Source organism: Leucoraja erinacea, chromosome 16, assembly GCF_028641065.1.
Source record: "Leucoraja erinacea ecotype New England chromosome 16, Leri_hhj_1, whole genome shotgun sequence".
NCBI classification, from domain to species: Eukaryota; Metazoa; Chordata; class Chondrichthyes; order Rajiformes; family Rajidae; genus Leucoraja; species Leucoraja erinaceus.
Window position 1 is genome coordinate 42329850 of NC_073392.1, and position 14078 is coordinate 42343927.

The following is a 14078-nucleotide window of genomic DNA, read 5'->3' on the forward strand; positions in this document are numbered from 1 at the left end:
CCGTTAGCCCTAATCTAACTCTCTTGAAAACATCCAGTCAATTAGCCTTCACTGCCTCCTGTGGCAGAGAATTCCATAGATTCACAACTCTCTGGGTGAAAAGGTTTTTCCTCATCTCAGTCCTAAATGACCTACCCCTTATTCTTAATCTGTGACCCCCCCATTGGTTTTGGATTCCCCCAACATTGGGAACATGATCTTTTACTTGAAGGGTGGAATCACATTAACATTTTTCCTGCATCTAGCCTGTCCAATCCCTTAAGAATTTTATATGTTTCTATAAGATCTCCTCTCATCCTGCTACAGTAAATTCTAGTGAATATAAGCCCAGTTGATCCATTCTTTCATCATTTGTTCTTCGTTGCTAAACTATTGACATTATTCTTATACAAGTTATGTTCCTCTGATTTTGAAAGATGGCCTTTGACATAAATCTAAAGCAGCACTATCGTCTACTCAGCAATTGTGTAAAAGAGTGTTCTTGGTTCAATTTGTGGACCGCTCCAGGTCAACCTATCTCTCACTGAATAGCAGTGAGAGTGCAGAAATCAATATCAGCATCCTTGAACCCAAGAATGAAGGTATAGAGCAATCGATCAAGTTTATTGCTCTCTCAAGGCATCAGCGTTGTTGGAACTAAAGGTGAATTGATTGTGTCAAGTTTACATGTGGTGGTCAGTGATAGTCAACAGTCCTGGTTCATTCATGTGGAAATTCGCCTACAGAGAGGCTTATAAATCCACCGCCAGATCCCAAAGGATATTGCTGATTTCCGCAGACGAACATCCCGGATAGGAAGGTGGAGGAGGGGAAGAAAATGAAATACAAAAGGGATTCAACTTGGAGTGGATCCTGAAAGCTAAAAATGGGCAACCAAGATAAAGTATTACACGAGAGAAGAAAAATTTACGGACTAAACCAGAAACGCAGTGAAAATATAAACTCAGGGCTATTCTGAACCACATACAACTATGTTGAAAAAAAACACATTTTAAAACCATATTTTATGCCCTTTTGTGAATACCAACTGGAGTTGCATTTATTAGCATCTTAATGCATCCAAATGTCAAATAGCATCAATCTGAAGGTCAAAACTCAGTGTTGTGTCAGAGGAATACTCTGGTTTGGCACTTCAACCCAATACTCTCAACATTCAGAGATAAGAACAATACTAACTGAGCCCAGTGATTAGGACAAAACCATGGACATAGTTGAAGAGCGGACAGGTGAAATGTTATCCAGGCTGCAAGACTGAGAAGCAAAGTTCATTCACCATGTCCACTTGTCCATACAAGGCATCATATGGATTAGTGTACTTGTTCCTGGGTTCCGTTTGTAACGCAACTTTTTACAGAAACAATACAATTAATTGCCTACAGCATCAGTGGAGGGAGAAACAGGGAATCACATTTCAGATTAGCTCCTTCTGAAAGTTTGTTTCTCTTTCCATAGGCGCCACCTGATTGTTGGTACCAATTTCCACTTTTACTTCATAGTTCCAACATCCATGGAATTTTATACTTGTACCAAGAGTACCATGAATTTATTAGTAGTTTCATTTATATACCTGGACTGCAAAAGTTCCAAAGACGATAGTGCAGAAAATAGGATTTCTGAAAATGCCATCAAACACATTCTTCTCTCCATGAATCTTGCGAGCATTGATTTCATTGAAGAGTTGCATCAAGACAAATGTGTTAAAGATGATGGTGTAGTGCTCAGACGGCGGGGCATGCAGTGGAGCGTTTCTGCCACTGTCGATGTTAAATATGGTCTCCCCTGAAAAACAAGCAAACACAAAGTACAAGTTATTGCTTCAAGTAAATATACCAAAGAGATCAACTTCGATGGATAACTTTTCCTGGTGGCTTCTTTGGCTCAACATTCAATGTTGACTGATTAAGCCATGGAAGTAGCCCAGCATGTTCTTGTTGCTGTTTGAGATCAATTGGAGTTTGAGTATTCACATGTCTTTTTGTGATACATTGATCAAGAATGGAGAAGTCCCTGCCAAGGGTGACTTGGCATTGAGGGGCCGCCGAGAAGAAAGGGGACCCCAGCGTGGGGGGGGGAGGGGATCGAGAACAGAGGAGGCCCCAGCATGGGAGGGGGGGACGAGAACAAAGGAGGCCCCAGCGTGGGGGTGGGGCACTGAGAACAAAGGGGGATCTGGCGTGGGAAGGCGCCAAGAACTAAGGGGGTCCCAGCAGAGGGGGTGAAGAAGGGATGAGTACTTTTTGTAACTTTGCCTGCACCTTTGTGGCGATTCTTATTGTGTGCAAAAACAAAGAATTTCACTGCATCTAGCCAGGTACAAGTGACAATGAAATATCATCATCATCATGAAAATATTAAAATTCTGCAAGGAAACCTCATGCAACTAACTACATTCTTCACATCCGTTATACACGTCTTGGCTCTCAATGATTCAGCAGCCACACTTTCTCAGAGAATTCCATTAGGGAAATAAGCGGAATGAACTTCACATTAAAATTGCCATTGCTAAATGGAAAACCTTCGGATAGAAAAGGGAAATGAACACTATCATTTTTGATGACTTCTTTCAAATGAAAAGAAATGTAACTCTCCATTCACCCCACCATCACATAATAACTAAATTAGATTTTCAATAACAGCTAGCATGGTAGACTCATTACCTTGTGAAGAAACATTGTGTAGTACTGCATATGGCTTGCTGTATCTCTGCAGCAAACATTTATACTTCAAAAGAATCAAGCAGTAATGGAAGCAAATATTTACACTTATTTATTTCAAAGTTATTGAATAGAATAATTATTTATATCGTTCCCAGAATAAATGAAACTATCTTTTTAAAGGTCTAAAAACAAAGTGAATGAATTATATTTTGACCATAAGACCAAAAATATTTACGCGTATCTAAAATAGATATTTCTGTACATATATATGCTGATGAATTTTAAAATCTCTACATCCAGGTCCTTGATTTTAACATTTGCAGTAAATTCTTTTCACCTTTCAATAAAATGCTTACTCAGGACATTGCACCAAGTATGCATCAAATGGCTGAGACATTAGTATTACACAACCAACCACTCACTGGTCCGTGCAAATTACTGCAACATTTACCCCTTTTCTCACCAGGTCCACATCTGAGCTTTACTTGGATAGATCATAGAACAGGGATATTCATTATACATTTGTCCTTGTACAAAGGGAAATAAAGGATGAATCAGCGGCTTCAAAATAGATCAGATAATTCAGCCTCAATCATGGAGTGACTAGGGGGGCTTTTTTTAAGATGGGGTTGAGTATCACACAATACATAATGCAATCAACTCAGAAACACAATTTTGAGATTTTACCAAGATAACCTAACATTTTTTTCAATCTTAACATTTTGCTGCTCATGGGATTTATGGGCTATGTAGGTAAACCTATCTTAAATCTTGAATCAAATTCACAAACTCCTTTGTAGTGAATAAAAAGAGGATATATGAATTTGACAAAGATATGGAGATTGGCCTGGATTTTAGTGATGAAGCATTCGGTCTTGCCATTCACTTCTGGTGGCTATGTAGATGTAGCTGGACAGAGCACAGACTGGCTCACATCCCATTCTATGTTCGACCCACTACAGAATTTGTATGAAGTTAGACACAAAAAACTGGAGTAACTCAGCGGGTCAGAGAGCATCCCTGGAGACGAGGAACAGGTGACGTGCTGTCTGACCCGCTGAGTTACTCCAGCTTTTTGTGTCTAACTTTGGTTAAACCAACATCTGCAGTTCCTTCCTACACAAGATGTACAAACAGAAAAAGAAGAAAAAGCAGAAGAATCCTACTAAGGCAAAGTCTAAAGCAAGTATCGTTTTATGGGAAGTACAATTTGGACCAAAATTATTTGAAGAATATGAAAGACTGGGAAATATAGACTGGGTGAAGGATAGAGGTAACACAGATTGTTATACATATAAGAATAACTAGGCTTTTCAAAATACACACATTTTAATTATTCCAAAGGCATGATGGTTGCTACGTTAATTAGCTTTTGTAAACTGGTGCTAGTGTAGGCGAGTGGTAGAACAATCATGTTGATGGCCAAGTGAGAGAGAATGGTTTACAAGGAAATAAGTGAGAGCATGGGATTGACAGAATTGGTCTAAAAACAGCATGGACTCAACGGCCTGAATTTGTGTCATTAAAAAATCTTTTTATAAAGAGTGGAATATAGACTCCATAATTATAAAATTAACTTTCCAGGCCTAAACAGATTGTTTGATAGCCATAGGTAGACACAAAATGCTGGAGTCACTTTTTAAATATTTTTTTTTGACAGGAACGAGCACAGAAGATGATATTACTAAAACTCTAATCTTCTTTGTGATTCTGTGTGCATGCGTGCATGATCCCGGAACTACGCCAAAACTGTACACAACAGCGCTACAATTTTTGGACCACCTTACTCACAATTGTCTTGTGGTGTGTTTTTTTTATCAAGTTTTGTTCACATTGATGTTATATTTCACAAGTTATTCACATTTTGAGAAACCAGTTTGAGAAAGAATCACTTGAACACTGCAATGGCAGTTACAGCCGTGACATCATAATGGGATTGTAGCACTGCCCGCTACAATGTTGCAAAATCCAGAACACTGAGTCCTGGCAGCAAGTGCAATTGGATTTATTTTTTAAAAGGGGTAGGTTGAATAAGGGGAAATGAGCCACCCCTGCACAGTTGGAGGCTGTGGGTGAGTGGTGGAATATTGCGTTGGGGAACGGGTTGCGTTGGGGGACCAGGCCTCCCGTGTGACAGGGACCCAACGTGTGCCACTTGGTCTAGTTAACAATAAAACCAGGGAAATTGACTTTATTTCTACGGCCCAAAACCAGCAACCCCATTTTTCATGGAATTCAGTGGTGATCCTGACAGTGAGACTACATTTGCAAAGCAAGTATGAGATGAACTTATAGAAAGTTAAATTTAATTGTGAATCTCCCTGGTGTCTGATGTTGCTTGCACTTATAAAATGTAGCTATCATTAGCCTTGACAAAATGTAGATAGGAAATTATGGGTTCATTTATGATGCAGAGGTAAAATGTTTGGGTGGGCTGGGTGAGTGGGCAAAATGTTTGGCAGATGCAGTATAATGTGGATAAATGTGAGGTTATCCATTTTGGTGGCAAAACAGGAAAGCAGACTATTATCTAAATGGTGGCCGATTGGGAAAGGGGGAGATGCAGCGAGACCTGGGTGTCATGGTACACCAGTCATTGAAGGTAGGCATGCAGGTGCAGCAGGCAGTAAAGAAAGCGAATGGTATGTTAGCTTTCATTGCAAAAGGATTTGAGTATAGGAGCAGAGAGGTTCTACTGCAGTTGTACAGGGTCTTGGTGAGACCACACCTGGAGTATTGCGTACAGTTTTGGTCTCCAAATCTGAGGAAGGACATTATTGCCATAGAGGGAGTGCAGAGACGGTTCACCAGACTGATTCCTGGGATGTCAGGACTGTCTTATGAAGAAAGACTGGATAGACTTGGTTTATACTCTCTAGAATTTAGAAGATTGAGAGGGGATCTTATAGAAACTTACAAAATTCTTAAGGGGTTGGACAGGCTAGATGCAGGAAGATTGTTCCCGATGTTAGGGAAGTCCAGGACAAGGGGTCACAGCTTAAGGATAAAGGGGAAATCCTTTAAAACCGAGATGAGAAGAACTTTTTTTCACGCAGAGAGTGGTGAATCTCTGGAACTCTCTGCCACAGAGGGTAGTTGAGGCCAGTTCATTGGCTATATTTAAGAGGGAGTTAGATGTGGCCCTTGTGGCTAAGGGGATCAGGGGGTATGGAGAGAAGGCAGGTACGGGATACTGAGTTGGATGATCAGCCATGATCATATTGAATGGCGGTGCAGGCTCGAAGGGCCGAATGGCTTACTCCTGCACCTAATTTCTATGTTTCTATGTTTCTATGTTTCTTCTTTATGATAAACTAGATTCATATCTTGTTCCCTTCCAAAAAATAAAATGATTTTGTTCAACAACATTTGACTGAGATTATCTTCCTCTTAAAGGTAATGCAAAACATTACTGTGTCTATGATGATTTACTGCAATTACCTGAACTGCATTTTATACCATTGTTTTCAGGTAGTGCATGCAGAAACATAACATAATGAAGGAGATAAAATATAGCCATTATAATCATATCTGAAATAATTAATATCTCACAAGCATCCAGTGCTGCTTTCTAATTTGTTTTATTTTTAATGAACTAATAAAGCTGTCCTTATAAAATAGAAAGATGTTTGTTTGAAGGAAGTAACAATTCACTAGAGCCCACGGATTCTGCATCAACAAAGGTCCACAGATACAGAAGAGATTCATAACAATGAGAACAATGTTGAGGCCATCTAAGTTTACCATTGTTATGGATAAAATATGAACAGCTTTTAGAGTATAGTCATGTGCAATAAACTCAGGAATTCTGTTGTCAATGATTTCCTACTGAAGTCTTACCTTGGGAATTCAGAGGGAGTCAATAAAGGGATTACTTCACTCAGTCTGCCTGGACCTACCTGATCTCCCAGTTGCCAAATACTTTAATTCCCTTTCCCATTCTCACACTGACTTTTCTGTCCTAGGCCTCCTCCATTGTCAGAATGAGGCTAAACGCAGATTGGAGGAACAGCATCTCATATTTCACTTGGGCAGCTTATAGCCCAGTGGTATGATAATTGATTTATCTAACTTCAAGTAAACCCTGCATTCCCTCTCTCTCCATCCCTCCCCCACCCAAGTTGCACCAGCTTCTCGTTCTTACCTAGCAAACAGCTAACAATGGCCTGTTTCCTTTACCATTGTTACTTTCTTGTATATCTTTCTTTCATTTGTTCTATATCTCTCCACATCACCATCTATATCTCTTGTTTCCCTTTCCCCTGAATCTAGTCTGAAGAAGGGTCATGCATTCCTTCTCTCCAGAGATGCTGCCTGTCCCACGGAGTTACTCCGGCATTTTGTGTCTATAAAGGGAATCAATCAGTTCTCTATTGTCGGAATTATTGTCTGGAATCTAGACCTCGTCTCCTGGTCCTGATATATAATGTTTTGCACATTGCTTCCAAAATTATTTCAATTGACTTATTGGAATGAATTTCAGAAGCAGATTAAAATGTAATGGCACTCTTATGCAATGTTCACGGTGATAGCAATGAGGGATGAGTATCTAACCACCTATTACTGCAAAAAAAAGCCAATAAAGGCCCAAAACATAATCCATTGATGGATGAGCTACAACTGAGATGTTAGTGGTAAGCTAATCCATAATTAAAGTTTAGCAATCCTCTGACTCTGAAATATCTAAGTGTGGATTGTCATTCCATCAAATATGTACTGCTGAGGCATTATTGGGCGCTGGTTAGGGCCACATTTGGAATATTGTGAGCAATTTTGGGCACCATATCCGAGGAATGGTGTGCTGACCCTGGAGAAGGTCCAGAGGAGGTTTCCAAGAATGAACCCAGGAACATGCAAATTAAATTATGATGAGCGTTTGGCGGCACTGGGCCTGTATGCGCTGGGGTTTAGAAGAATGAGGGAGAAACTTATTGAAGGGTACCGGGTAGTGAAAGGCTTGGATAGAGTGGATGTGGAGAGGATGTTTCCATTAGTGGGAGAGTTTTGGACTAGTCATAGCCTCAGAATTAAAGGATGTTCCTTTAGAAAGGGGATGAGAAGGAATTTCTTTAGTCAGAGGGTGGTGAATAGGTGGAAATCTTTGCCACTGAAGGGTGTGGAGGCCATGTTAAAGGATATTTTTAAAGCAGAGATAGATAGTTATCCCTCCAGGGGCTATGGGGAGAAGGCAGGAGAATGGGATTAGGAGGGAGAGATAGATCAGCCATGATTGAATGGTGGAACAGACTTGATGGGCTGAATGGCCTAATTCTTCGCCTATCACTTATGACATGAATATTATTTCAAATTTGCATGCATTTTAAAATAGTAAAACTATTTTTCTATCATTTTTAAAGTTATTGCTTTCGCATTTCTGCTTCTACTTGGTCAGTAGAGTGATGCGTTAACTTTATAATATCTTCAAACAGCACGAAAAAGAGGAGTATGTACACTCTGCTTTGCTGTTTGTATATATACTTCAAAATGACCACTTGCTCAGTCAGTATGATGGGATCAGGCCAGGGGACGGCCACAGAAGCGCAGCGGTAGAGTTCCTGCCTTGCAGCGCCGGAGACCCGTGTTCGATCCCAACTACAGATACTGTCTGTACGAAGTTTGTACGTTCTCCCCGTGGCCGTGTGGGTTTTCTCCGAGATCTTTGGTTTTCTCCCACACTCCAAAGACATCCAGGTATGTAGGTTAATTGGCTTGGTGTATGTGTAAATTGTCCCTAGTGTGTGTAGGATAGTGTTAGTGCAGGGATCGCTGGTTGGCGCGGACTCGGTGGACCGGAGGGCCTGTTATCGCGCTGCATCTCTAAACTAAACTAAAAAAACTAAGATGCCCAACCGCAAACAACTAAAAGCAAACGGCAGAGATTGCTGGGTCTTTGAGTGAAGCTTTCTTCAAGGTCATCCGCCAATCTTGTTCATTTCTTGAAATAAATACCATCACCTTCTGTGTTAGCAGGAGGAATACCACATGACATACCAGCAAAGAGCAGGGTGAAGATAATAGTAAGCTGGTATATTCCATGACCCAGAATATTTTTCATCATGGTTCGTGATATGAGGGGCTTGTTCCTGCCATATGGTTTTCTCAGCAGCAGTGCTTCTGTGGGTGGTTCTGTGGCAAGAGCCAAGGAAGCAAACGTATCCATGATGAGGTTCACCCATAACATCTGCACAGCCTTCAGGGGTGAATCCTAGAGAGGAAACAAATTGAGTTATGTCATTAAAAATCCTTCTATTACTCCCACTGGGTTAAGTACGGTAAATGCAGGTAGCATAAAGTGGTTTATTAAAAATCTTGCAATGAAATAAGGCTTTACAAATGATCAAATATCAGAGGGCAATGTATCTCAATTTGACAAACCTGGACGGCAATTGACAAAGATGGCACAGGAGTGGCACGGTGGAGACACTGCCTCATGATGACAGAGACCCAGACTAAATCCTCACCACTGCCTGTATCAAGTTTGCATATCCTTCTTGTGACTACTCAGGTCTCCTCCAGGCGCTCTATTGTACTGAAGGAAGTTCTCGACCTGCCTGACCCACTGAATTACTCCAGCACTCTGTCTATGTTCTGTGTAAACCGGCATCTGCAGTTCCTTCCTACACTCTCTAGTTTCCTCCCGCATTTCAAAGAAGCGCAGGCTAATAGATTAATTGGCTGCTGTAAATTTCTCCGAGTGATATTGAGGTACATTGTGCTCTGATATTTGATCATTTGATGATATTGAGGTACATTGTGCTCGAGTGTAGAAGTGAGTGGAATAATCTGGGAGATACATTACTTCATGTGGAAAAGAGGAGATAAATTGGGAATACTGTAGATTAGGTTTAAATGGATGGGTGATGATCAGCATGAACTTAGACAAAAGTGCTGGAGAAACTCAGCGGGTGCAGCAGCATCTATGGAGCGAAGGAAATAGGCACCGTTTTGGGCCGATACCCATCTTCAGACTGAAACATTCTTCGGCCTGAAACGTTGCCTATTTCCTTCGCTCCATAAATGCTGCTGCACCCGTTGAGTTTCTCCAGCGCTTTTGTCTACCTTCGATTTTCCAGCATCTGCAGTTCCTTCTTAAGCACATCAGCATGAACTTACTAGGAAGAGGGGCCTGTAACTATATTGTATCTTTCTATGACTGAATCTCTGGAGGCTGAAATCTATTTTGACAAGATCGAACAAGAACAATAGGAAGGAAGAAGTTGCAATAATGGGTATCCTTCTTAACTGAAGTGTTAGAGAGTCAACAAGGTGTAGTCACCATAATGTAAAGAAGTGTCACACTGATGTTCTGCACTAAAATAAGATGATCATCATTTCAGCTTTAGCAAAAATAAAGGATACGTGTTGGCTCAGACATCAGTGGCACAACCCCTTGTTCAAGTAATGCCTTGGGGACCATAATACTAAACTGGAGCGACCACAGTGGTTCAGTTTAATATCTCCTCTAACACAGGAGCACACAGTCTCTTCAGAGAATACAATGATTTTGATCTGTCAATATATCTTGCACATGTCCACAATTTTGTATTGTTTCTCAATGAAGACAACCTTCAAGTAAGGTTATTAAACCTAATCAGGCTACCTTTTAAAAGTTGTAGAATTTATGCCGGTTTATGTAATAAGGAATAAGGAATAGGTGCTTTTTGATAAGAGCATGGTCGACAATCTACCACAACTCCACCTTTTCACACTGCTGCTATAAAAAGTATTTTGCTCTCTGCTTGGCACATACTCAACAAGTGACCAATTTCCCCAGGCATGGGGAGAATTCCAAACATTAATAACTAACTGAGTAGAGGAACTTCTGCTCATCCTAACCTTTGAGGAATGTGTCCACACCCTGCCCCTTCACCATTGCTCTAATTTCCCCTGGATTTGCATTTGCCAGCCAGAAGAATCATATCCAACTTCCACCCTGGCAACAAGCATGTGATTTAATCCTCTTTCGTCTTATCTCCATTGAACACAGCTTGATTTAACTCTCTCTCTCCCTCTCTCTCTTATTTCATAGGACAATCCCCTCAGTGCAGGATTAGCCTTGTGTCAATTTTTGGAGGCCAGTAAGATAATCAGATCAGTGTTGTGTCCAATACTCCAGACGTGACCGTATCAATTTCCAATAAATTGTAGCAGGGATTCTTTAACTTCAATCCCTTGGTGATAGACGACATGCTTTTCTACTGCAATTGCATGTTAATTTCCCAGGATTTGAATATTACGACATCCAGATACATTGAATTTCAACATTTCCTCGCCTCGCGGTTTAAAAAATACTTTCAAGGCTTTTCTATAAATCCTTGAATTTTGGCTCAGTTCATGTTTCCTCACGTTATGTTTCTTTGTGTGGCAACAGCTTTACCGGCTGCTTCACTACGCTGCCCTATTCTCATAAACCTCTCCTGTACTTTCTCTGATGGCTTGCCATCTTTTCCATGATGAGGTGAGAGGAATTGAAAACAATACTCCAGACTTGTATTTCACAAAGGTCAGCGTGACTTTCCTGAGTTTACACTGTAAGCCTTCGTTGACACAGCTCAGAATTGTGTATGTCTTCTCAACCTGCCCTGATATATTTCAATGACTTTGTGTATCCAAACTCCACACTCCCGCTACTCCTCTACAATCATAGAACAACATCCTTCATTGAATATTACTCCTCCTTCTTCTTTTTTTACCAATATATTCAATTTCGCATTAAATTTCCATCTTGCATGCATCTGCCAATTCTACCAACACATTATAAGCTGCCACAAATTATTACTCTCCTTTTCGCAGTTCATAATATGGCCGTGCATACCATCTGCAAATTTAGAATATGCGGTTTGTAACTCCCAGGTCTAGGTGATTGATACCGATTTAAAGAAGCAAAGGCACTAACATCGATCTCTGGGGAAAACCATTATTCACCTTCCTCTAGTCTAATGAACAACATTCATCATAACCCTCCGCTGTCAGATACTCAGCTAACTTTATAACCCTTTAACATGCTGATAAAGCTGTTATGTGGCATCCTATTCTGGTAGTCCATGTACATCACACCCACCACATTATTGTCATCATCTCTATTACCTCAGTAATAAAGACTTATCAAAATGGTTAGTCATAATCTGCCCTCATGTAAAATTATTGTTTTCATTAATCCTCTATTTCCAGGTGAATATTAATCCCATCCAACAACAGTTAGGTCTATTGGCCAGAATATGTCAAGCCATCTCCCTGGGGCGTTCTGCCATTTATTATGATTGCACCTTTCTTTGTCACCTTGTGGATATAATTCAACGGTTCAATAGAGATGCAAAAACATAGTGAAATTATTTTCTTAAAACAGTCCAGTAGAGTATGCCATACTTCAGTGCATGCTCCAGGTCAAGGGTTCCCAACCTGGGGTAAATTTCGCCCACCCAGGGGGTAAATGTGTTGATTCTGGATGTGTACATATTTTTTCTCATTGACTGACTGTGTTTGGTTCTGGTATTCCGGTATCTGTTCATCATTAGTTGTTCATAAATAAGTGAAATAACATTGTTATGTGCTATTAAAGTTGCCAGGGGGGTAAACAGGATGAAGAAGGTTGGGTACCCCTGCTCTAGGTATTTTGAGCGGTGCTGTTCCAGGCAAGCCCCAGGCTGCTCTGGGCCTCCAGCCGTCACCTTCCCTTGGATGTGTGGAGCGACAAGTGAACCAACGTCCCTCTCCTCGCCCGTCCACCTTTGTTCCCTGGGGGCACACCTGCAGCCAACCTTGAAGGCACTGTAGGCCAGACCCCGGTTCCCTCTCCTCCCCTAATGTCCGCTGTGTCACGTGAGGACTGCTCTTCCTCCCAGTCTCTGGTCTTTGGGGGAAGAGCAGGGGGCGGCACGGCGGGCTTTCCCAGGCCACGGTCCAATGGGTCTTACAAGCAGGGATCGACTTGGTGTCTACCCCCTGCAGGTCGTGGTCATAATTGTTCTCTAAGCCCAACCACCATGCAAGATGGAGCACTCCACTAGCAGCAATCAGTGCCTCAGTGAAGTTTCACAAACCATTTTCCCTGCATTGCCTTAATGGCATTTGGACACCTCAATCCTCACACAGACCATTGAACAATTAATCAGAGATATTTAATAAATGTTCATAATAAATAAGATCAAAGTTATTTAAATAGATTTACTTAAGCGCTAGAAATAAAAAATTATGTAAGATTAAGAAAATTAAACTGCGACAACCAATTCACACCTGTAGCTGAGTAACCCCATTCAGGTGAAGGTGGTTTTAATACATACATCGACTTTCCCTAGTGTAAACCTGAGACGCCAGATGCAAAATGCAGTTGGTTCCTCAGTTTGGAATGTCTGCCCTGGATTCAGTACTGAGTCTTATGGCACTCTGCAGGTCGTGCCCACAGATTGTACCTGCCTTCCGCATTATAATATTCAAAATTCCCATCTTGTGAATGAATGCAGAAGAGCATGGTACAATCCGATTCACCTCTACCCCATTGCGGACATTGGACTTTGTCTATTGAATAGATGTGATACAATGCTGAGAATTCTACTCTGCACTCTATATCTTGCACCTTGCTCTATCTAGGTATGTTGCAAAGCCTACCTAAAGCGTCGCTGAAAATCTGTCCCAACCCGTGTGCGCGATTTTGGCGCCGTTTAGAGGGGGGCGGGTTTAAAACGGGATTTTCCCTAGGCTGTTCAAATCGAGGATGTTCAGCCTAGTTAATTATTAACGAAAAATCGCTGGAAGATTCCCTCGCTTGAGCTATTATTACTTTTAAGGGCTTTATATAATTGTTATAGTAGTTTAAAAATTAACCTCTAAACCCCCGACCACCGGCAACGGGTCGGATCTCATACAGCGGACAACAGAAGGTAGGCTGTTTATTTTTACATTAAAAAGGGCTTCTTAAGATCCCTTTATACAAAGCTTAATGTTGCGAGTAGCTAATTTTGGGCCCATTATATCCCGCAGTATTTTTCTGGGCATTTGAGGGCACAAATCTAGCGCAATGTGTACGTTCTAAACCAGCACGTTCACAGGTACCCACTAGAAAGCTGATTTAAATTGACTTTCATTTACAGCAATTGAACACTAAATTCCTTCCATTTGGCCTATAAATTAATGTAAATGAGATTTAAAAATCATGTTTAATTGTGAATTATTTGTGAATATTATTTGGACACTTAGCCTATTTAAAAATGTTAATCATTTATTAAGAAATAGATAGATGTTTAGATCTAGTAATTGAAGTCTGAAATTAGCTACAATTGGGTAACTAACTAATTATATGCTTTAATTTCAGGTCATCCAAGTAAGATTGTTTTATATTTGTTTCAGAATGCTTCAATCTATGATAACTGAACATTTCATTCAGTTCTCTTAATTTTTAAGAAAGTTATGGGCTTTTGACTGTCC

The 14078-nt window shown here is 40.7% G+C and overlaps 1 protein-coding gene across 13 annotated transcripts in view; it reads right to left on the bottom strand.

The window, feature by feature from the left end:
* Positions 1 to 14078, bottom strand: part of atp2b2 (ATPase plasma membrane Ca2+ transporting 2) — an 840804-nt gene that overhangs the window by 15111 nt on the left and 811615 nt on the right. For all 13 annotated transcript variants that reach the window (XM_055648263.1, XM_055648251.1, XM_055648255.1 and 10 more), the window contains 2 exons: positions 8649 to 8862; positions 1568 to 1779 (listed from right to left, as the gene is read on the bottom strand). In XM_055648263.1, the coding sequence (XP_055504238.1) occupies positions 1568 to 1779; positions 8649 to 8862 (426 nt within the window). The remainder of the gene's footprint in view (positions 1 to 1567; positions 1780 to 8648; positions 8863 to 14078) is intronic.